General features: G+C 50.0%; 1 protein-coding gene across 5 annotated transcripts in view; it reads left to right on the forward strand.

Annotated features, from left to right (window-relative positions):
- Nucleotides 1–25,026, forward strand: part of Ctif (cap binding complex dependent translation initiation factor) — a 246,196-nt gene that overhangs the window by 215,922 nt on the left and 5,248 nt on the right. For all 5 annotated transcript variants that reach the window (XM_021640087.2, XM_021640088.2, XM_060377034.1 and 2 more), the window contains exon 11: nt 24,308–24,361. In XM_021640087.2, coding sequence (XP_021495762.1) covers nt 24,308–24,361 — 54 coding nt within the window. The remainder of the gene's footprint in view (nt 1–24,307; nt 24,362–25,026) is intronic.

The following is a 25,026-nucleotide window of genomic DNA, read 5'->3' on the forward strand; positions in this document are numbered from 1 at the left end:
TGTGGTTCCCACCCAGCCCACCAGCTTTCTCCTCCCCACCCCCCACCACCCCTTAACTGTTCAGCTTCCTTAGCCAGGCTGAGCACACTGAAATGTGAAATTTGAAGCCAGTGTTCCCCTTAGCAACCATGGTAACACAGGATCTGATAGAGAGCCTGCAGTTATAAAAATACCAGCTTCCACCAGACACTGGTTTCCAAAGGGAAACCAGTCCCCACTCCAGAACCATTTTTAAACAGTCCTCAAACTTCAGAGATGGCCAGCATACTCAAAGTGCTGTGTGGTTGCAGGAGGCTGGCTTCTGGAAGGTGGCGTGAGGCAGCTTTGGGTACGTTCTCTGAAACCCAGAAGGCCCTGCAAAGGCGTTTTTAAGTCAGGTTGACTGGCAGAGCTGATAGTGACCCTGGCCCTTCCAGGTCCCTTCTAGGGAGTTCTCAACTCCATAATGCCTAGCTGGAGAATAACTTGGTCTTTCAAACAGTAAGGGCTCCCATAGGGAGGGGAGACCTGGGGTGGCTAAAACTTTCCCACTCACATCAGGAAAAGCCCGGCATCTTGTACCCAGTTCTGGATGATGCAAGCCTCCATTCCTAGTCTCAGTGTTCTCTGCAAGGAGGTATTAGCCTTGAGATGAGCCAGCGGCCCTGGTGTCTGCTCACCCAGCCTCCCGCCTGTTCTCCCTGAGCTTCCCTCCCCACCCCGCTCCATCTCTGTGACAGCCTCCCCTGTCCTCCCTCTCCTGCTCCTCCCAGCCTTTTGTCTCCTGGGGCTAAGCCTTGTAATTTGAAAAATATTCTAACTTGGTAATTAATGTCTGAACTTCAAGAGCACCCCCATCCCGCTTCTGCAGAGCCAGCTGAAGGCAGGCCAAGATGAGGACGAAGATGTAGAGAAGCTAAAGGAGGCGTGGATTTTTCTAGATGGTCCCTTAGCTTAACTGGACTTGTAAGTTTTGGGGAGTTAAAAACCACACAAGTTATTCTCTCCCCACCCCCAACCCCCACCCCCACCATGGCCATTTCCCAGCAGGCTGATGGCACAGTCCCTCCAGCTCAACAAATTTGGGGACACTAGGGTGTCAGACAGGGGCACTCTCTGAGAGCAGTTCACAGAGAAATTATCTGAGGGAGAGAGACAGAGAGGAATAGGGAAAGGGGAGGAAGGGGGAAGGGAGGAGAGAGAGAGAACACGAAAGTAAACTGTTTAAAAAATAATAAGGGGTCAGAAAGGAGTATTGGCTGCTGTTCCAGAGGACCTGGGCTGATTCCCAGCACACATGGTGGCTCACAACCACCTGTAACTCCAGTCCCAGGGGATCCAGTGCCCTCTTCTGGCTTCCGTGGGCACCAGGCAGGCGTGTGGCACACAGATGTGCGTGCTGGCAAAACACCCTGAAGGAGAAGGAGGACACAGAGAACAGCTACTGAGGAGGCTGAGGCAGAAACATTAAAAGGCCAGCCCTGGGCTGCAGAGTGTGCTCAAGGCCAGCTTGGATGACTCAGTAAGACCCTATCTTAAAATAAGAAGTCAAAAGAGCACAGCATGAGCAAAGATCTGGGTTCTGGGGTCAATACCCATTACTGAAAGGGGAAGGGAAGGGGAGGGAGGAGGAAGATGCTGTTAGTCTTTTATGTTAGAAACATACATAGATGTGTTTGTATGTCTTTCCAACGTATTAATTTACTTATTAAATAAAATTTCTTCATAAGCTACATATTGGCTACAATTTGCCACATAATTCTGATTTCGCTTAATTGGCCATTAGCAATATTAGGTTATTTTATTCCAATTTTTTTTTAATTTTTATAGATTTACTTATTTTACTTCATATGTATGAATGCTTTGACTCCATTATGTATGTAATAGCACGTGTGCCTGTTGGCTTTCCTGGAATTGGGGGTTTCCAATGGTTGTGAGCCACCATGTAGGTGCTGGCTATCAAACCAAAGTCCTCTGCAAGGGTAGCAGGCATTCTTAACAGCCAAGACATCTCTCCAGTCCTTCTTTCAATATTATCAGTTGCTAATATCAACTCTCAGATCACATACTAGAGAGAGAGAGAGGAAGATTGCAGTGCAGCTAAGAGAGGCCAGGGAAGCTCCTGAGTTAGGCTGTGTGGGTCCCAGAGCTGTTCAGGCTCAGAGATGTCAGCTATAGGTCCAGGCGACAGGCCTCTTCAAAGGCCAGCCTGAAGTGGGTTGAGTGTCAGGGGCAGGAGAAACTGTACTCAGGTTAGACACAGAGGCAGGAGCCTTCCCAGTGGCAATTCTCCTGAGCACGGCTTGTGATGAGCAGGTGATTGGTCAGTGTACTCGGTGCATTGCAGCCTTCCGGAGTTCCTCTTTCTGTACTGCCCGTTGAAGGGGTGGTATGTCTGGGTAATTCATAAGCCCAGGTGTTTGGTGTTTCCAATATCAATTTAATGCAGTTCTGTGTCACTACTGAATGGCACAAATAAATTATTTACCATTGTACTTCTTGATGCTTTGGCAATTATTATTTTTTAATAGTTTATTTTTATTTTATTTGCATTGGTGTGGGCTCCCCTAGAACGGTAACCGACAGTTGTGAGCTGCCATGTGAGTGCTGAGGATTGAACCCAGGTCCTCTGGAAGAGCAGCTGGTGCTCTTAACCACTAAGCCATCTCTCCAGGCCTCCAGGCTCCGTGGTAGTTATTTGTTTGTGTAAACAAGATGTGGAATCTTTTTTTTTTTTTTTTTTGGCACTTTTACCCAAAGTGAAGTAACTCAAGTCAGGGCTAGTGTTCTGTCAGAGGGAGTCATTGTAGGCTGGGCGCAGCCTGAAAGAATGCCACTGTTTCACAGAACACCATGACCTGGAGTAGGCCCAGCCAGTTCTCCGGGGAGTGGAAACGGATGCCTGTGCTAAGCACTGGTGATGCCTGAAGCACAGGAGACACTCCATGGCCCATAATGCTCTAGGCTTTCACTGCATTCTACAGACCCGTAGCTCACAGTCAGCCTGGGCTGCTGCTGCTCCACGTGCGTCCTGCCCTCTGTGGGTCAGAAGCAGCATTGGGAGCACATGTTGTCCTAGGAGAGAAACCCAGAAGCCAGCCCTCCTCCTTCCTGTCTCCTTAGACCCAGCTGGAGTCCAGGTCCTTTATGATAGGTCTAAGTCAGTAAGGCACAGGCCTGTGACTTCTACGCCCATGCCAAGCCCTAGAAAAGGAAGCCTCAAGGAGAGGCCTGCTCCTGGCAAGGTTGATTTGAAGCTGACACCCTTTAGCAGCTGGCCCAGTCTGGCCTTCAGGTTCCTTGTCGGGCACAGAGCTAAATGCACGTGACTTAGTAGGTTTGCTAATTTCAAACTAACTTCCTCCCTCTCTGTCACTCTCTGTCTGAGTGACACCCCACCTCTGAAAAGTGAAGTCGGGAAATAAGGGGGCCCTTTCGTTATGTGAAATGAAGGTGAGGGAAGCCAGTGAAACAAGTCCTGGGGCACATGCTGCTCTCTCAGGCAGAGCGCCTGCTCTCCAGACCTTCTGGTCTCTGGTTAGCTGTCAGGTCCTAGGAGGGTCCTGACCACACTCATCACACACACACACACACACACACACACACACACACACACACCCGCCCCATTGGCTGCCCGTCATTGTCCTCAGCCTGCCTTCTTTCTCCACAGCCGCCACAGTACTCGGTGTTACCTTAGGTTTGCTTTGTGAATCTGTTTGTTTTCTACCGTGGGAACTCTAGAGGCAGGAAATGTAACTATTCATAGCCATGTCCCCAGTGGTGTCTGACTTAAGGTACGGGACTTGATAAATACTCATTGAAGAAAGTAACAAAATAACGTGTCTAGACGGAGGGAACAGAAGACAATGGTCAGTCAGTCAGCCTTTCAAAAAGGGACCTGGAGGAGCTTCCCAGAAAAGAATGCAGAACCCCCCACCCCACCCCCGACGCCTCAGGGGTGAGCCCACAACCCAAAGGAAGGAAGTGTCCCCTAGATCCAACTCAGTAGACTGTGCCCACTGTAAGTGAACCAGGGCAAACGTGCCCTTAGCCCGGCCGCACTCAGGCCTGCATCTGGCTCCGTTTGGCTGGTGTTTTTTCAGCTTCAGTCCACTAAGCTTCCTGAGAGATGGCAGATTTAATCCATCTACCCAGAGTCGAGGTTATCAGGAGAGAACAGATGGGTTCCAGCAGAGCTTCCTTCAGTGGGGAATCCCCTCACCGCCAGAGGGGGGTGTCTTTAAGTAACCACCTGCTGTGTGTCACTTGCACATGAAGATCCCAGGGAACCTCAGCCATGACCCCTGTATCCCTACCATTGATGAGGAATCAGAGCGGGGTACCCCAGGCTCTCGGGAGTGCCCCTTGGAGGTCAGGGATGAAGTAGGGTAAAGCAGGAAGGTGGAAAGATACAGTAGCTGGGAGACAACACCACAGTGGGGTAGTAGCTCTCACAAAGCCAGCAGAATCTCAACGACGGCGCCTTGTCTAGTATCTTCATAATTTGAAGCCAAAGCTGCTGCAATTTTAGTTTCTGTTTTATTTGTTTCTGGAGACAGGGTTTCTCTGTGTAGCCCTGGCTGTCCTGGAACTTAGAGAGAAGTGCCTCTGCCTCCTGAGTGCTAGGATTAAAGGTGTGCGCTACCACCAGCAGCTTTCAGTTTTCAATTTTCTAGTAGCCACATTTAAAGCCCCCCAGGAGTTAGGGGAGGCAAATTTTCATGTTATCAATGGTATCCAAATAGTTATAATTTCAACACGATGTAACCAATGCTAAAAAGTTACCAATTTGTTGTTGTTATTGTCATTGTCTTTCTTTCTTTCTTTCTTTCTTTCTCTCTCTCTCTCTCTCTCTCTCTCTCTCTCTCTCTCTCTCTCTCTTTCTTTCTTTCTTTCTTTTTCTTTTTTTTTTTTGAGACTGAGCCTGTCTCTGTAGCCCAGCCTAGTCGCAAACTATGAGCACTGCAGCAGCAACCCATAGTTTTAATTCTTTTTGTGTGTATGAGCTAGGTGAGTCTTTGAAAAGGTTTTACTGTGCGGGCACCACTCAGTTGGGGCCAGACACCGCCTGAGGGCTCAAACCACGTGTGGCTGGTGACCACGGCATTGGCGGCACGGTACGGAGGCTCCTGGAATCATCAGGCTCTTGGAGCAGTTCTGCAGGCTGAGAGGCACAGAGGTGCTGTTCACAGCCTCCCTCTCTCTGAGCCCCCAGAAGAAAGGGGGAGCGGTAAGAGTTGCACCCCAAGGCTCACAGCTAGCTCCTGCTGGGGTCTGTGAAAGCAGTTCTGTAATCCCTGAGGGACAAAGCAGGAAGGAAGTATTTAGGAAGGGAGAAGGGCCCTGGCTGGGGTGACACCGCAAGAGAGGGCTCAGAGCAGAAGCCGCAGTGGGGACTGGTACCAGCCGCTGCCAGTAGTCCCCTGCAATGCCCCGTATGGAAGAGGCACAATCGGCCCATTCTTTCACTATCCTCTTGACTACTTCGGGCGACCACTTCTGTAATTAAGACCTTCTCCCTTGCTCAGTGAGTATTTGCTGAATCTGGTTTCCCTGGGTTGAAAGCTAGACTTAGGAAGTGCACTCTGTGGAAACGCAAACACAGACGCAGTAACTGATGGTCCTTGCATCAGCGCTGAAGCCCTGCTTAAAACAATCAGTCCTGAGACTAGAACTGTAGGCACAACTCCCGTTTTGGCTCACCATACTTCACCCACAGGGGATATGACCAGTCCTCAGGGCTGGGGACAGGAAGGGAATGAATTGGTCTGCTGCTTTGAGTCTGGGCTGGCCTGCGTTCCGCTTGGTTTGGAAATGTTAGTCAGAGGAGAGTTTGAGGTGTGGGGAAGGGCAGGGAGGATGTGGTTTGGGCAAGGGGAGTCCAGAGGCTTCCCTGAGCTTGGCCCAGTGCCATGGGAAGTCTCAGAAGCTCTGCCCGCCACACTGAAGTGCCTTGCCTGGCTGGAGCGGAGGGCGTGGCTAAGGATTAGCTGACTGGAAAGCAATTAAATGAGGTGGGGCTGGGAAATACCTAGAGTCCCAGGGCTGGCTTGGCTAACCAGGAAGGCAGGAGGCCTTGGGGGTCTGGGGAATAAGTGCGGCCTCTTGCTGCTGGGAAGAAGTGGATTATAATGTTGGGGGTCAGGGGAGCCTGCAACACTCTGAGAAAGAGGCCTTTTCCCTTGATGACCGTCGCTAAATACCTCTTCCACATGCTCATACTCCTGCTCAGACCCATAGATTCTCCGGTCACAGGTCACAGCCATGTGGTCCTGGGGAGTGTGGTATGAAGTGAGCCTTCCAGGGACGTTCACAATGGGGAAGGAGAGGTGAGAAGAGTGCGTGCCCTGAAGCAAAAGGATGCCCATCTGTTGAAAGGTGTAGAGAAGATCATTAGCCCTGCTAAGAACCAGCTGCCCAGAAAACCCCACATACGTTAAAGCTTGCAGAACTGCCTGAATCCTATCCTCTGGGCAGGGAAGGGGACTTCCACCCAAGGCCAGAACTCTAGAAGTGGATTCTCAGGTTTGTATAAAGAAGGGACTTTAAATTTCTTCCCTACTATTTAAAAATATAAAAACTGTTCTTAGCTCATGAACTGTGAAAATCAAGCCTTGGCCAGCTCTGCGTGGTGGCTGTAGTTTACAGACCCTGATCAAGATCTGTGGTTCTCAGCTGGGAAATCCCCATTCAGAAGTTTTTGTTACACATTCAAGTGAGACTCGCTGTCATAAGGGAGAATTTGCAGGTCCCCAGGCAGGCAGGTACCGTAGCAAGAAAGCCCTTCTCCTAGTGCCATAATCTAGTCCAGCCTCCACTCCTGTTTTATAGATGACAAAACTAAGGTCCAGGTGAAGCCAGGCAGTGGCTTCTTCATCCCAGGATGCAGTGCTAGATGGCTTTTTATCTGTTTCTAGCCACTCAGAGATCCGCCCTGCCAGGTCGCACCGCCCGGAGCACTATCTGAGACACAGGAAGTGTGTGTCCCCTGGAGTCCCAGCCTGGCAGGGCTCTGGTGAGTCATTTCCCACAAGTGAAGGGGTACACTGAACTGTCTTCATGAGAAACTCCAACCTGCTGAGGGGATCTGCAGGGCAGAACCCAGAGGGAAGCTGAAAGTACTCTCTGGGAGGAGGGCCATAGAATGAAGGGCGGACACCAGGTCCTTAGACTAACAGGATTGACAATCCCACACTGTTGGTGTTAGCTGGGGTCTGGGGCAAGTTCTGCCTCATCCGTAGAGTAGGAGGGAGCCCTTGTATCTGTCTGGCTCTTGCAGGAACAAGAAATCAAACTTGTCAAGTGTCTCACACATGGTAGAGAATGGTATCTTTATTGGTCATCCTGGCTTATCTCTTAACTATTTGGCTGAGAAGGCACATGATCTTTCTGGTGACACAGTGACATCATCATTGTGTTGATGGCCCTACTGTGCAGTCACCCTCCGTCTCCTGAAGCATTTCCACTGATGACTTAGTGTAAGAAGTGTTAAATTCACATACTCGGTACTCAGGTTCTGGAAACCCGGTGGATTTGGGTATAAACATCTATGAACCTGTGTGTGTGCGGTTTTTTCTGGGAGAGGTAGCTAGTTTCCATCAATCTTCAAAGGATGCGACGTTGCCAAGAAAGTCAGACATGTTGCTGAGAAGTGTAGCTTAGTGGTAGAACACCTGTTTCACGTGTGCAATACTTGGCTTCCATTCCCAGATTCCTGGCACCAAAAAATAAAAATATAAAAAATCCATGGTGATTTGAGAGGCCCTGGCTTCCTGCCCTCCCATCGTATGTCCTTGGGCATATCAGACATGTCTCATTCAGATCCGAATTCCTGTCATCAGCAAGAAATACCAGGACTAAAACTCCTACCTTGTCCCACCAACTCCTAGAAACTGAATCTGATGACATGGTGCTCCAGGAAGAAAAGACCAGAACAGAGTAGCTGAGAACAGGTGAGGCTGGGAGACTGCTGCTGGGTGAGGGCCTGGCCATGGCAGCCCATAGCATCTGTGTGCTTGCCTCAGTCAGTATAAGCTGGGGCTTCTAAAGCAGGGCCCAGGGCAGTCTCTGCAGGCTGCAGAGGCCCAAGACTCCTTGACTCAAGGGGCCACTCCAGTTCCATTTCTTGACCTGGCATTCCCTTTATGAAAATACATCCAAACACTTAGAATTTGGGCACATTTTTGCATGTGTTACATTTAAATAAAAAGTTTTCTCAAAGATGTCCAACTGAGAAAAGTTAAAAAGATGTTAGAAAATCACCCCTCTGCAGACTTTCTATGTAATTTCGCTACAAAGTTAGCACAGAGCTGAAGAAAGTCATTTATACATAAACGCAAATAATAGTGTAAGATTTTAAAATACTCCTCAAGCCAGATTTAAGTGTCTCTCTCTGCCCAACCCAAGCTGCTCTCTAAGTCTGCTTGCATAACCTTGGCTGGCTTTAATTCTCTCACAAGCCCACAGACAGACCATGCTGCCTGAAGGCCACAGTGAACCTGACTGGGCCCCCATGGTCTGTCCACCAGGGCGATGGCCCATTCTCCAGAGTAGCCAGTCCTCTCCTCCCAGGGTTCCCTCTGATGAGTCTCTCTTATCTCTTAGAGCACTATATCCCCTGCTATGATGGTTTTGTTTACGTAGGTCAGCTCAAGGGGAGAAACATGCCCTTAACCCCACGCTCCCCTCCAGCAATCCCTTTGCTGCTCTCCAGGACTTTCAAAAGAGCAGTCTCTCTTCCTGAACGGCCTCTACCCACCAAGCCAACAGCACAGGACCTGTCAAGCCTGACATATGTGTTATATCCATTATCTGATAACTCACAGCGTTCCAAATTCCTAGACTTTTTGTATACCTACATGAAACCAGAGACGGAAAATTCCATACTATGAAATTTTCTTTCATGTTACCAAATTATTTTAACTGCTATATAGGATTATCTTCAGGCTGTGCCTCTGTATGGTAGATATGAAACATAAATGAATCTCATGTTTAGAATTGGGTCCCATCCCCAAGATAACTCAGGGTTATGAAATATTCAAAAATTGGAAGGGAAAAAAATCAGACATCAAAATACATTTGATCCCAAGCATTCTGTCTGAGGGACGCTTACTTGTATTTACCAATGCCACAGGACTGTTCTGCTTCAGCTCAACTGTTACTGGCTCAAAAGCAGTATAGACAATGCCTCTTAGGTTTTCATCATTGCTGCCATTGTCATCATTGTTGTTATTTTGAGACTCACTTCATAGCCTAGGCTGAACTTGAACCTGCAACCCTCCTGCTTCACCCTCCATAGGACTGCAGGCACGTGCCACCATGCCTGCCTTATGAATAAAATGTAAATGAATGAGCATGGCTATTCCAACACAATTTTTTTATGGGTGCTGAAATTTGAGTTTCGTATAATTTCTACATTGTAGCCAAATACATTTTCCTCAGCCATTTAAAAATGTAAACACCATTCTTAGCTCTGCAGAACAAATGCCCACGTGGAAAGCAGAGCCCAGAAGGGCACGGGTGGACTGGGTAGTATTCCATGTGCAGCTATGATTTTCAACTATGGGTATTTGGCAAGGTCTAGATATATTTTGGAGTTGTCACTACTGTTTCTGGTGGTATTTTGTGGGTATAGCATTCTACTCTGCACAAGAAACTACCACAACAGAGAATAATAGGATACAAAGGTCAGCCATGACAGCTGAGTGCCCTGGTCTAAATGCCCTTCATTGGCTGGAGACCTTGTAGTGCCCTGAAGGTTCCTCTATGCTGAGGACTTCCCTTTGCTTCTCCAGCCAGGACCACCCCTGTGCCCCAGGCTCCAGGGGCTCGGCCAGACCCTCTCTCACCGACAGCTTCAGTGGTCGGTGTAACCCCTGCCCAGGGGTTTTTGCTCAGGCTAGAAACCCCAAGTGTTCTCCCTGACTCCTCCCTCCTGATTCCCAGGTGACTCTCACTTCCCAGCTGCCTGCAGCATGCCGACGTAAGGAAATAAAGTTGATTGCTGATCCCTGAAGCTTGTGTCCCTCCTAGTCACCTCTGAAATGTAGGCACAGGCGAGCAGTGTAAGTACGTACTCGGGGATGTACTCTTCTGTAAGCTCAAGGTATACAGACCACCTCCAGAGGCGCGCAGTGCAGGATGGGAGACTTGACTGCAGGCTCTGGAAGTGGAAGGGGTGGCCAAGGGACAGGCGACCATAGCTGCAGTGGTTCAGAATATCCCAGGAGCTATTCAGGATCAATAGCTCCTCCAGACTCCAACCACACAAACCCCAGATCTGTGGTGCCAGACCTGTGACCATCTTATCCCCTTAACACCTCACCCTGGCCTGTCCACAGACCCCGTCAGGCTTCTAATGCCTAATGGACCTACCTGCTACTCCCCAAAATGGCACCTCTTTGCAGGGCCACCCGCTTCTGGCTGCATTAAGCCCAAAGCTGTCTCCGTCCCTCACTCTATCTCATCCTGAACCTGCCAGGTCCCAGGGACTGTGGACAACTTTTGCAACTATCTCAAATCTAGTCGCTTTCTTCTCTGTCTGTGGCTCAACTAGGCCACTGTACCTTCTGCCTGAGTTACCCACCATGTCTGCCCCCTGCCCTGTTTCTGTCCCCTCTGCTAGCACTGTAGACCACTGGTGTGAGGGGAGCCTCCCTGCCTAGAATACTCTCTTTTCTTCCTTCTTCCCCCCTCTTCTGCTCACCTGAGAAAGATCTCTTCCCCAGGAAGACTTTCCTGAGCATCCTCCTCCACACGTGAGGAGAGCCCTGCTTGGCCTCACACCCCCATCCAGTGCCCCATGCAATCTGCTTAGTGATGAACGATGAGCCACCACTGGTGGAGCTGAGCTTGCTGTACACTAGCTATTGTTGCGAGAGGTTCAAGTGGATTGTCCGTCTTCAACCCTTCAGCAATCCACAGAGAGAGAATATCGCTGTGCCCACACTGCAGATTCTAAAGCTGAGACCCAGAGAGGTGACCGTAAGTGGTACAGCCTAAGGGAGTGGCTGAGTTAGGATTACGATCAGTCTTCCTTTGTAGTCCGAATTCTAAACACCCAAATGCTGGGCTCTGGGCCTCTCTATTGGACGGATGGACGGACGGATGGATAAATGTGTGGGTAGATGGATGGATACATGAATAAATGAGTGGTGGGTGGATGGATAAGTAGGTGGGTGGACAAATGGGAGGGTAGGTGGATGGATGGATAGATGTTTGAGTGGGTGGATGGATGGGTGGATGGATGGATGGATGGATGGATGGATACATTTTCCTACCTGTGGAGAAGCTGAAGCCAGGATCTGTCATACCTTAAGCCTTAAGTCACTGAGGGGTTTTTTGGAGTATCCTTGCCCAAGAAAGTCCAAGCTTTCTTTCAGACCCAGTCTTCTAGTCTCCAAGAAGCACAAACGTAGCATGAAGAATGTGAAAAAATCCAGCCTACACAATACCAAAGGCTAGGAGAAACCAAATAGTTGCCTCCAGGATGATGAATAGTGAGCCTCTGGCCAAGGACATGAGGGGAGAACTTAAGAAGACTTCGAGGAACGGGGGGAGGGGGGGAGCAGAGAGAAAGGAGAGGTGAGGAGGGTCGTCAGGCTGTCCTGAGGAATCTGGGAAGTGGAGCCAGGGTGGAAGGTTTGCTCAGCAGAGGGAATGACGGTCAGAAGTTGGAGGCAGGTGAGGACAGGATGGGCAGCTCCGCAGGCCTGTGAACAGATAAGCTGGGCTAGGAGAAGGTCTGGGAGAGGAGCGAGGAGAAGGCAGGCCCTGATGGAAGTGCGCCAGGGAGCAGAAATGCAAACTAAGCACTTTATCTCCTTGAGACACAGTCGGTTGAACACAGAAAGAAGGCATGGAGAGAAGGAATATTAACTTGAGGATTATTCGTCTGAAAAGATCACCCCAGCTGCCACAGCACTGCCCCATTAAGTTTCTACTCTGCTAAGGGTGAGGCTCTAAAGCCAAACAAATTTCCAGGTGCCAATTAAAGTCTCTTATCTCTAGGTCTCTGAGACTTGGCAGAGTCCTCACTGAATCCCTTCTGAGGTCCCCAAGTGGCCCCAGGCCCTTTTCTCAGCCCAGGCCTGTCTGCCCTTCTGCTGGGTGCCTGCTACTCCGATTACAATGGTAATTATGCCTTTAGCACAACCCTATTATTCTCTGATCATTAACAGAGCACACTTGTCCCAGGCCCAGCTGTCATACTCTCTTGGTCCTTCGTTACTGTCTTACACATCAACCCACCAAGGAGCTGTCTGGGTTCTGTCACCTAAGGAACAGCTCTCAGTCCAGCTTCTGCAGTGTGGCTTCTGCCACTATACCTTCTCCATCACAAGAAGGCCACACCCCTGATTGAGATTCTCATGGCTATGGACATTCATATTCATTCTTTTTTTGAGACAGGGTCTCTCATTGTAGTCCTGGCTGTCCTGGAGATTAAAGTGTAGACCAGGCTGGCCTCAAACTCACAGAAATCCATCTGCCTCTGCCTTCTTAGTGCTGGGATTAAAGATGTGCCCTACCACACTGAGCTTTATGTTAATTTATTTTTATTTTTATTTATTTTTTGTTTTTGTTTTGTTTTGAGACAAGGTTTCTCTGTGTATCCCTGGCTATCCTGGAATTTGCTCTGTGGACCAGGCTAACCTTAAACTCAGAGATCCAACTGCCTCTGCCTCCCTCGAGCGCTGGGATTAAAGACGAGCGCTGCACCACTAGGCATTTAATGTTCACTCCTAAATGCAGCAAGCTAATATTGATGCGTGGGAGAGAACATTTTAAACAAAGCTTCTCGGTTTTCCTTTTTTTCCAAATGGCATGTTCAGTGGCAGAAGAATGGGTCAGCATGTGACCACTGTTCCTCAAGGTCCTTGTTGGTCACTTTGGAACCCTTCTCCTGTGGAATCTGAGCTGGGCTGTGACCCCTGGCCTCGGAAGAACAGACTTGCAAGTGTTGGTGCAGGCCTCCCACAGAGAATCTCTGAGAAGCTTCTTCCTGCTGGGTGGGAGAAAGGTGGATGGCGCAGCCCACCAGATTATCTTGGGCCTCCATCTATTGGTTCGGGCCCCTGGGGTAGGGAGCCACTTCCTTCTTTGCTGCAGGCTCCTCAGGTTTAAGATAGGAGAAGTCATCACTGTATTGACACTCCCCACCATCTCCAGTGATTAAATCTATTTGTCTGCTATTGTGAAAGGGACCATCGTGCTCCTCAAGGAGACATCCTGTCTCGGCCACGCCGCATGGGGACAAGGGGAATGCAGGAAGGGAGGGTAGGGGCAGACAGGAGGTGTGATCAGCCAGTGCTCTTGCAGCCTAGGGACTCTGGTAACTAGACAGCAGTGTAGCCTCCCCCAGGAAGCTCACTCCATAAGAGGGAAGGACAGTTTCGCAAGTGAGGCTGGACCTGGTGAGCTGCCCATCGGGCCCTGGCACAGCTCTGGGCCTGTTAGGAAATCGGGGAGACACTGCGTCTCCCGGGCAGGCGCCGCTTCTCACTTGCCCCAGCCCTGCTCACTTCAGGCGCTGGCTCCAGAGTCAGGCTGGCAGCTGGGCAGGTGGCTGGGTGCCCTCTTGCCACAGGCCTGGTGCCCAGGAAGCTACAGCTCCAGCTTGGAAAATGTCCCTCCTGTGGGTCCCATGATAAGGCCAGGGGGCTATCGGGGACTGTACCAGCAGGAGAGTACTGTGACGTTCAGGGAAGGATTCCAGACTGTTTCCTCCAGAGGTTGCGTTCCAACGCCCTCATGTCCTTTCCTGTCAAGTGGGGATTCCTCTGTACACAACAAAAGAAAACCCCACCCCGAGACACCCAGCTCCCTCCCATCCCCACTTGAAGGGCAAAGTTTACCTCTGCTTCAGTAACTACTTCAGGGCCATGAAGGTGCACAGAGCTGATATTTTAATATTGTATATTTGACCCCGCAAAAGGGTCTGGGGTGGGAAAGTGTGTGCTTGCTATCTCGGGCGTTGTTTTGGAAGCCTCTGGGCCTGTCAATCAAATGAGATGTTTCTCAGTGGAGACACAGCCATAGGAATGGGTCCAAGGTCAATAATGAAAAGAGTCTAGGTCCGAATGGGGGCTGGCTAGAGATGACAGTAAGTGTGCCAGGGAGCTGGGAATGAGGACAGGTACAGGACAGCCACTGCTCGCTTGGAGATGGTGCTGTGAGGTAAGCAAGCCTTTCTGAGGCTCTTTCCAGCAGCACAGAACAGGGTGAACCCCCAGGTCTGTCCTCATTGGCTCACACAGGGGCTACTGTGAGCACCAAAGTACCCTGAGCCTTGCAGCATTCCCGTGCACCATAGTTCACTTCAGAGCCGCAGTCTACCCAAGCCCTTCAGACTTGCTGCTGGGAATGCTCCTTGGAGGCAGAGGATTGGCCTGCTTGACTCCTCAAGGTCTTACTCTAACCCAGCAGTCACTCCTTCTACGGGCGAGTTGCTATGGGAACTGTAACCTTGAATTTCCTGGCTCTGGGGCTGTGAAAATCACAACCTGAACCTTCCGTTGATGTGGGTTTTTCGATTAATTTCCTGTTTGATTGTTTACTTTAGAGAGCGGAAAATGCCTTTGCAGCAGCTAGGTCCCTTTACCCAGAGGCTGTCTCACCCTCCCTGCAAAACCAGCAAGGTCAAGTCCAGGCCTCGGGTGGGTGGAGGTAGGGGGGGCAGAGGCCAGGGCAAGAAGGAGGCCCAGCTAGGGGCAAAGGGCAGCCCTGCCCCCGCCACTGCCCTGCTTCCCTCCTTGTTCTTCCCAGCGTCCCAGCATGGTGAGACAGGCAGACCTAGCAGTTCCCACTCTGGCCCTAGTTGGGGAGTCTGGCCACCCACCCTGAGCCCCAGGCCTGGCTCCCAGCCAGCCTTAACCCTTCCTGACTATGCGCTGCTGAGTCAGACACAAGCCGCCCTAACTCCATTCCTTCAGAGAGATGAGTGATAGGACGGTGAGAGTCAGGGATGGCCTCTGTGCCTGGCTCCCTGGGTTAAGCCGCCTTACAGGCAGCTGGGAGAATGCCTGCTTTGTTATCTTTCTTTTACTTGCTGCAGCAGAGAGCAGTGTGTGATGTGCCAGAGGGTGAAGTGGGAGGGGGAAGGGGGAAAGGTCAGCAGGTAGGCTCAGGTGAGGCCCAGGATACAGCTTTCCTCCTTGCCTTCACTGATAAGCACCATGCAATAAGGACAGAGGGTTGGCAGCCTTCCTCCCGTCCACATTCTCATCCTCAGAGAGAGGCAGGAGCCGTGAGCCCACTGTATTGGCGGAGCCTCTGAACCCAGAGACGAAGCAGAAATGCCTTGTCTTTGAGACCCTGTGAAGGGCTATCCTAAGCAGGGCAGATTGAAGAAGCATGCCTTCCATGCTGTCGCTGTTTCCGAGTGACAGGTGAAAACTGAGTATCCCCAAGCAAACCAGGTGAGCAGCCATCCACCCTCCCCGGGCCTCTTCCTTTTAGCCTGATTCTTCGCAACTCACGGGGTAGCAATAGCCAACCTGCATTGACTTTGAAGCCAGGCTAGACCTGGGTGCAGATCCCATATTCCCATCTATTGAGTTCTCTTGGGGAAGTCATTCTGCCCCTCTAGCAGGAGAAATCATGTAGTGTCTAACAGAGGTGGGAGGAGGGATTTAGAAATGTACACAAAGCACCTAAAACAAGCACTGAACATGTAAAGCAGGTTACAGGTGAGGAGCCCAAAGTGGGGTGTGCAGCACTCAGGAGCCCCCTCTGAAAAGGGGAAGCCTCAGACTACCTCTGGTGTCTCCTGTCCATCCCTGAAGCAAGATGGGTGGATGCTGGGGTAACCCAAAACAGAAAAGACAGGCAGCGTCTGGAGAGGACTGCGGTGAGCACCACAGGCGAAACTGGGAGGCGTTGACTGCAGACACGGCTGACTTCCCTGGCATCCCACAAACGACCCCAGGGTCCTGGGAATTCACAGCTGCAGAGATTCTGAACAGCACTCCCTCCTAGCCAGGCCACTGACCGGGGTTTGGCCCCAGGAGGAGCCCCTGGAGCTGCGGCCCCTGGCTCTGGTGTCTACAGAAGGATTCGATGTCTGTACAGGGCCCCAGATTACATTTCCACTCCCTGGGGCCAGCTGTGGGATGAAGCACTGCCCCCGTGTGACATTTAGCGTGGCCACTTTGCAGAGGAGGTTTGCAAGCTCGGCAAGAAGGAAACTAATTATTCCCACTGGGCGCCTGGTCCACAGCTAGGGTGTCTGCTGGCCTCCATTAGAAGCTGGCAGCCAGACCTCAGGCACAGGCTTAGACTGAGTGCCAGGGCAGAAGCATGCACTTCCTTGACATCTGACCCCGGCCACCCTACCAAGACTCCTTGTTAGGCTAATAGACAAGTGACATTAGGGGAAATTCGCCTCTCAGGGCTATGTGAAATGCAAGCAGCACAGACTGATAATGCTAAGAACTGAACATATGATGGGCTGACACTGTAGCCTTACCCACAGCATGGACAGCATAAGCGTCTACATAACTTTACCTACACAGACCGTGCCTCTTCTCCAAGGCTGATCCGTGTACCTGATCCTCCTTTCTGCCCAATCTGGTCCCATCTGAAACTTTTAAACAGATTACAGATCCCCCTGCCTCCACACACATTCCTGTCAAACCATTTCCACTCTTGATAGCCTGTTCTCCTCCATAGGCAAGGTCTGAAGGAAAACAAGAGAGACTAGGGAGAAAAGGAGGGAGAGACAGATGGGGGGCACCCAAAGTGAAAGAAAGCAAGGCTATATTCTTTCTATGTGTATTGTGAGCTTCCCTCCCATTCTCCAGGCCCAGTCCGAGCTTCTCCCTGCCTCTGTCACACACTGATGTCATTGTGGCAAAGGTCACCCTCTTTCCTAATCACTAAATCCATGGCGACGTAGTCATTGTTCATCTTACTTGACCTCTCCAAGCATCTGACCTGTTGACCTTGTGCTTCCTGGAAATCTTTCCTTCTTCCATGGCAATACTTCCTCTTGCTCCACTTCACTCTCTTCCTCCCCTGGGGTTCATCCTCTCTTATCCTTTAGCCATTGTTGATTCCAAGATTAGACCCCTCACCTTCTCTTCTTCTCATTCCATGTATTCTCTAGGTCAGCTCATTCACACCTGATGACCTTGACTGATCCTGGGTACTGAGCCAGGCAGCCATTCTCCCACTCATCATCTTCCAAGATCATTCCTAAGGACCATGAACTTGGCATTGCTAACACTGTGCTCTTTAGCCTTCCCATACTGTTGGTGCCATTTGTGAAGTTGATTAAGCTTCAGGCCTGAGAACAGCCTGGCGTCTATGCCCCCCACCCCTGTACTCACTGTAAATCTTCGCTCTCTTTGGCATGGTCCTCCCTTTATACCTGCCTCAGTGCAACTCAGTCCAAGCCACCAGTTTCGCATCGCAGCCTTTTCTCTCGCTGGGTTTGTTGTTTCCAGACCCAGCCCAAGCCTCCTGACTCTAGGTTCTTCTCTGCTCTGTGCAAGAAAGGATCTTTGTTAAGTGTAAATATCACCTGCTAGGCCCCCACTTAAAATCTTCAGGGGCTCTCCAAAACCCTGAGATAAGACAACAAACAAACAAGTGAGTATCGTGGCATCTAAATCCCATTAGTCTTTGGCCCTGGTCTTGTTTGTTATGCCACATCCTCCTGCCCCCGGCCCTGCGTGTTTTAGCTATTTTGGCACACTGTTGGCATACTGGAGTTGCATTCGTGAACATGGCCTGTGGATACTCTTCTTCGCAAAATGCCTGGAATAGTCTCCACTGCCACTATTCACCCCATGCTCCAACCCCATAGGCCCGGCAAGAGCCTCTCTAGTCTTCCCTACTAAGTAAGAAGCCTTGTCATTGTTCTTGTGTTTGCGCTGTGCTTAGCACATAGTGAATGTTTCTTCAATGTTTGTGTGTAGGTGAATACATGCTTGTGTGGACGGGTAGGTGGGTGGAGGGGCGGTGGGTCAATGTGGATATAGAAGGGTGGGCGAATGGATAGGTCAGAGTAAGCGGGTAAGTGGATTAATGGTTAAGCAAATGGATGAAAGGATAAAGCGACTTGATGAATAAACAGTTGTCACCAGTGCAATCAAAGAACAGGCAGGATCAGTCCATTGCTGTGAAAGCCCAGGTTGGCTCTTGTCACCAGTCAGCAGAATTAAGAATTAGGAGTTCCAGCTCTCAACCTAAAAATTAGCTAGTCTGGGAGAAACAAAAAGCATCCTCTAAGGAAGAAGATGCTGACCCAGGACTCTGTGTAGCTCTGCTCAGACTCACTGTCTGTCTGGCTCATGCAAGCCATTTAACTACTGATGCTCAGTTTCTCTGTCTATTAAGTCGAGATAATAATGCCTGTGGCCTTTGCCTGTCTCCACAGGAGTGTCACGAGGGTACAAAGTGTGTTGGGATCTGCAGGGAAGATATATGTTTATAAAGATATAAATGTAATCATAATAATAACACGTTACGTTTAAATCGGGCTTTGCACTTTTCAAAGCGTTTGCCCATATATTATCTCCGTTGACTCTCAAAACAGCGAGGCAGATATTATCCCCATTCTCGGGTGAGGAAACTGAGGCGCAGCGTGATTAAGTGGCATGCCCTGGGTGACGCTTGGTGAGTGGCAGAGCTTGACTCTCAGCCTGCCACACGTGTTTGATGATAGGCTTTCTTGGATAGATTATCTGCCTCCCTGAACAGAGAGAACCAGACATAATTGACCCTCTTCTCTCGATGACTCAAGGTCATTACTGTGAGTATCAGTTCCTGTGTTGTCTTTCAGACTTGACTGTGATGTGGGTCCAGAGCCAGTGGAGGCATAGGCTACATGGGCTCTGACGACTGTAAGGCACTCCCACAGTGCAGGTGGCCATGTGAAATCCCCAGCAGAGCAGTCCATGGTCCAAGTACCATCTACTGGGGCTGTGTCCTCTTTCCCTCGCTTTTTCTCTCCTTTCTTTCCACTGTCAGTGTTTATGTCCATCTCTGAGGTATCCTCCATCTCCAATTCTTTGATCTCCTTTTTAATATTTCTGGCTTTCAATGTCATCCGCTTTTTGATTTTGTCCTTACAAGTCTTGGTCCTTCCACATATACTATCAGCAGCCAATCAAGGTATTCTGATGGGCTCTGGACTCCGGCAAGGTAGCAGTGTAGTCTACTTTGTAAAGTTCTTTATCTTGCACCCTCCTTGCTCCCCCCACCCCCACCCCTCATAGAACCAGGGCCACTGGCAACAGGGTCAGAGTGAGCTTTCGCTGTAGTGTGTGAGGCGGCTGGGCCTGATCCCCAAGACTACAGAGCGTGCCTGTGGAGAGCTAGGGTGGTCAGGAAGGGCCAGCCAGCATACCTCAGGTTGACGCCCTAACCAGTGAGACAAGCACTGGTCTCCTTGCTCATCCCTACCAGCACATCTAGGCAGCCCCATGCTTCCTTCCATCAGCACCTTCTTTCTCTCCCTGCTGGGTGGCATCTCAAAAGCCAGCCTAGTTCCATCCTGGGCACGCCTTGGGCAGCATGCCCAGGCCCCATGGCCCTTCCCGGGGGGACTCGGGGATGCTCTTTCTCTAGTTGCTGTCAGGCCTCCCACAGCCTGGCTGGAGCACCTCAGCTTCTTCTCCCTGAGGGAGGATGTGATGGGTGTGCCCACAACAAGGCTCCGGCAGAGACAATAGCACAGGAATGCATTCGCTTCCTAACAAACACTGTGTGGGCTCGTACAATTGCCTCGGATTCTCATCCAAAAAACACATTTCACGGTGCAAGGGTGCGGGTGGCTTGCCTGCCCCAGCCCGCCCACATCCCTCTCTATGCCAAAGAGTTGGAGAAGGCATGGCCTCTTCCCCACCCAGACCTTCACCCCAAGAGTGGGCCACGCTGGTTTTTCATTAATGCAGCCCTTCTTCCTAAAAACGGTGGCTCAGAAGGGCAGTCTATTCTCCGAGAAGGCTTTCTCTGGTTATTTTTTCTTTCTTTTTTTTTTTTAAATAGCCAGGGTTTTGTTGTGGTATATTATGTATATATAACATAATATTTACCATTTTAAGTATACTTTTACAGTATTAAGCCCAATCACATTGCTTTGTAATCATCCCTACCAGCTACAGAGACTTTTTCTATTTTTCCCAATTGACAACCTGTCTTGACTGAATAACTCCCCATTCCACCCTGGTTTCTGTTAGCTACCATCTGCTGTCTCTATGAATTTGCCTGTTCTCCATACCTCGTATAAGTAGAATCATTTGGTATTTGTTCTTTTGTGCCTGGCTACTTTCATTTAGCAGTGTCTTGAAGTTCATTGAAGTAAGTGATGGCACATGTCACAACTCCTAGGGTTGAATAATATTCCCTTGTAGAGACAGATCATTTGTTTATCCTTCCCCCCAATGGTGGAAACTTGGGTGGTCTGCCTTTGACTACTGTCAGTCATAAAGCCTCAAAGAAGTATACAAGTATTATGTGTGTTTCAAGCGGCCACTCCTTTTTGAGACCAATCTTTGAGTTCAGGCAACTGTTTCCTGAAAAATCCCAAGTAGAACACACGTATATGAGAGAAATGCTTAGCCCCTCAACATACAAACAGGGTTCTCTTATTCAAAACCTAACTGTCCCTTTGGGAACCTAGACTTGGAAAAATACAGCACAGAACATAAAATCTGGGCAGAGATAGAAGAATGGAAAGGGTCTGTACTTGGAAGGATGTCTAGGATACCCTAGGGAAGGGAAGGTCCAAGAGTGATTACTAGGGAGCCATGGATGGGTCTGGGCAGCCTGGGAGGATACACTCAAAGGGGCTCCAGGGAGGGAACCCTCACTGAAGGAGGCAAGTGGTCCTGTTGTTAGCACAAAAAACAGCAGGTGGGGGGCTTCCTGACAATCCCCAGAGCAGAAGCAAGGCCCTCAGAGGTCAAATGAGGAGGTTGAATGAGCTCTAAAGGGTCTAGGGTTCTGTATTCAACAGGTAGCACCAAGAGGTAGTCTGCATCTAAGGGGCGAGCAAGTCAGAGTCTATTGCCAAGTGTCTTCTCCTTTGTTCTTCAAGGCACGTTCTTTAAGTGAATCTGGTGCTCTCTAAGTAGGTAGACCAGTAGGCCATCGAATCCCAGGGATCCTCCTGTCTCTGCCTCTCCATGGCTGAAATTACAAGTGTGCCCCCTCATAGTTGGAATTTTTTACACAGATTCTGGGGATCCAACTCAGGTCCTCATGCTTGCCGGGCAAACACTTTACCAACAGAGCCATCTCCCTAGCCTTTCCTTCATGTACTCTCTGTGTGCAGCAACGGTAAAGACAGGAGAGTGAAAGAAAGACACAGCCCTCAGTAACTTCCTTGAGAAAGCCCAACAGGCCTGTGCAACAGGGCCTATCACACAATGTGATTTTTGGCTTAGCGCAGACTTTCCCAACAGCCAAATAAGAGATAAGGTTGGAAGAGGGAACCCTCCCACAGCTCTACTTGGGAGTCCTGAGCAGTCTTTTCTGTCCTAAGTGAGAAAGACAAGGCCTGCCAGGGTAGGAACAGCAGTATTCATCTGTGGGAAGCTTGGGACATCATATAGTGGGATGGAAAAAGGGTAGAGGAATAAAGGAAGGAATGTGGACAGACAGCAGAGCCTCATCCCGTCACGGAAGGCCAAAGGAAGGCAACCAGGCTTTGGACAGTAGAAGAAATGGAGTTGTTGGCTCAGGGGAGGACCACTTTCCAGAGGAAGAGACAACACTTTTCATAGCATTGCTTCTCAGGAATTTCCCATAATATTACCTAACTTGTCACTAAAGCTGTCAGACACTTGTGGGGAGATGCTGCAGGCCCAAAGACTGATCTCAGAACCTAATATGGCCCAGGCACACACCTGCATGTACCGTGAGAAATCCTGCCTTGAATCTCCATTTCCCTGCCCCTAGGAACCTCTCATCTCCTGCCTTCCTTGTAACTTCTGTAGCATTTTATTTATTTGTTGTAATGTCTACAGTAATTTAACTTGTGGTTTCGCTTATTTTGAGGTAGACTCTTACTTTGTAGCCCAAGCTGGCCTTAAAAACCCAAATCCCGGGGGCTGGAGAGATGGTTAAGAGCACTGTCTGCTCTTCCAGTGGTCATGAGTTCAATTCCCAGCAACCACATGGTGGCTCACAACCATCTATAATGTGAACTGATTCCTTCTTCTGGCAGATGTAAATGCAGATAGAACACTCATATACATAAAATAAATAAATCTTAAAAAAAAAAAAACAAATCCCCCTGCCACAGCTAGTACAGATACTACAGGTGATACCCATGAGGGAAGTTCACCACAGCAGGGATTCCAGAGCTCTGCAGAGCTCACCTCGGGCTCCACCTTCCCCAGGGAGTAAGCGAAGGCGGGCATACCTTTCCCTCCAGCTTCGCCCACAAAGATCACTTTCAGGCTTGGGCTCAGCTCCTGCCAGAGTGGGCTGGGTGGGCTGCTGGCTAGCTAACCAGGTGAGATGGCCCACCCCCCAACTTTTTCCAGAACATGTTTCCTAATCTTCACTCTGGTCTCCCCGAGTCATCCAGATGAGAGACCACGTGAGACTCTTAGCACACTCCCGGGACGCCAGCTCAGTGGCAGCCTCCTAGGCTCTTCTTAGGGATTCGCAACCACAGGGTAAGAGTCAAGAGGGCTCCAGAAGCAGCCACCAGTGTGGAGGGAAGGGACAGCCACACGGTCCACTGTGCAGACCTGTCAGGAGGTGTCACGTCATTGTCAGTCTCTTGCCGTCATAGAATGGGGCAGAAAATGGGTGTGTTGTGTAAAGTGTGTGGGTACGCTTTCAGAAGAAAAGTCCTGGAAGTCACACTGGGCCGGAGGCTACGAAGTTGGTGATTATCACCACATTGCCCTAGAGCAGTGGTTCTCAGCCTTCCTCAGGCTATGACCCCTTTAATACAGCTCCTCACGTTGTGATGACCCCCAACCATTTATTCCGTTGCCACTCGGAACTGTGATTTTGCTACTTGTGTGGACTGTAATGTTAATATCTGATATGCAGGATGTCTGATATGCGACCCTTGTGAAAAGTGTCGAGATCCACCGGTTGGGAACCGCTGGCCTAGACAGCACTGGCACAGGTGCTGTGTCTTTGCACAAGCATCAGTTGTGATTCCGAGCCGCGTCCTTTCTGATAAGGGAGGTGTGTGAGACGGTGCTGCTCACAGCCCCCCTCAATGTTACCTTCCTAAGGCCATATGTATCACAGTGGCCTCTCCAATTGGCCCTTATCTGGCCTCCTGCAGACACTGCCAGCTTGACAGCCTGCCATCCTGCCTCCCAAAGACTTTTACCAGCAAATATTTTCTTTTTACTAAGCACCTGTGACAGGGCCTGGAGACAAAGGTGGACGATTTAGGCCCTGATCTTATAGAGCTTCATTCGTGATGGAGGGAGAAGATAGAGGACACACAAGAAGAGACAGATGTCAGGGACTCCAGAGAGATGTCAGCAGGAAGTGGATGGGGGCAATCAGTTACACACCAGGCTGCTAGGGGGAGGCTTTTCTAAAGAATCGTGTGGGCAGGGCCTGAGTAGGGTAAAACAGTGAGGTCTGTGGTTATGGGATGGCCTATCGTCTTTAGGGACAAAAATGCAAAGATCAGAACTAGAACTGATATACATGAGGCATGCAGTTATATACTGAGAATGCTGAGTGGGAGCCAAATCCGCACCTGTAATCCTAGCGCTGGGGAGACTGAGGACAGAGGATTGCTAGTTTGAGAGCACCCTGCACTATGGTATGTAACCCCGTCTCACATGGGGAAAAGTTGAGACATGGTGGTGCACAACTCTGATCACGAAGCTTAGACAGCAGAGACAGGGGCATCAGGAATTCAAAGTCATCCTCAGTCACATAGCAAGTTCAAGGCCAGCTTGGGTTACATGAGGCTTCTGTCTCAACAAACAAACAAACAAATAAATATACAAATAAGCAGTAAACAAATAAATAAATGAGCCAGGTAGAGGAAACCTTGGGGGATGTGGTCACGGCAGCCTGGTCGTGGCCTTGGTTAAAAAGCGTTCACTGTGGGTGAATCACAGTTGGCTTTGAGCTTGCAGTGTTACACCAATGGAGAACAGAGTTTGATGGCTCAACTCCCTCCGATGGCCAGGCCCTGGCTTCTGACCCATTGCGACCCAGTGAGTTCCTAGTGAGTTGCTGTCAGGCCTGGGCAGAAGGCAATATCCTGGTTCTGGGCATTCCTGCTGGTCACCAATGGCGTCAAAGCTGGGACAGGAATGAACAGAACAGTGTCCCACCTGCAGGAGCCAGCAGCCTGACTGTTTCCTCTCTGTTCTCTCTTCCACAGCTCTTGCAGTCTCAGGATGTGAAGGAAGATGCTGTCCTCTGCTGCTCCATGGAGGTGAGCAGTGGGCTCAGAGGGCCTGATCCCAGACTCACATGCCTTCAGGCCTCACAGTTTGGGGGAGCAACAGTCCCTGAAACAGCCCTTGGTCCAGAGATGTCTGTGAAGCCAGGCTTATAGAGGATTGCTCTCTAGGGGAGTCAGTACAGGCTGGCACTGCCCACTTCTCTGTCCCATGACCTCTTGCTTTTTGGATCAGGCATACCACAGGAATGACTTAAGAGGTTGCAGGTGACCTGCTGCCCCCAAAGATCGCCCTTCACTTCCATGGTATGCAATTAGGAGAAGGTGCCAATGGTTCACTTGAATCTCCTACATTGATTCTTGGGCACTATTCCTGAACTCAACATGTAGCCAGTGAATGCTGAAACTTCTTCTGGAATCTTCCTTTCAAGGCTACTTGCGTTCTTGGGGCAGATCCTTGCCCTCTGCAGACAGCCCGGAGTCACTCAGGATGGCAGGCAGAGAAAAAAGGCCTTCTAGCATGGGGACCCAGCCTGTCCATACTAGTGAGCATCCTGTATGCTCAGATGGCTCCGTCCAGGTTGCAAGGCTACGGCGCAGGAGCTTATAAATCCCAAGAGCCTGCATAGCAGTCTTGGTTGGATGGGACGGTCATGAAGATTATTTGCTGGGCTCTAGCTGGGCTTGCGGAGATTAGA

This window comes from Meriones unguiculatus, chromosome 2 (genome assembly GCF_030254825.1).
Source record: "Meriones unguiculatus strain TT.TT164.6M chromosome 2, Bangor_MerUng_6.1, whole genome shotgun sequence".
NCBI lineage: Eukaryota > Metazoa > Chordata > Mammalia > Rodentia > Muridae > Meriones > Meriones unguiculatus.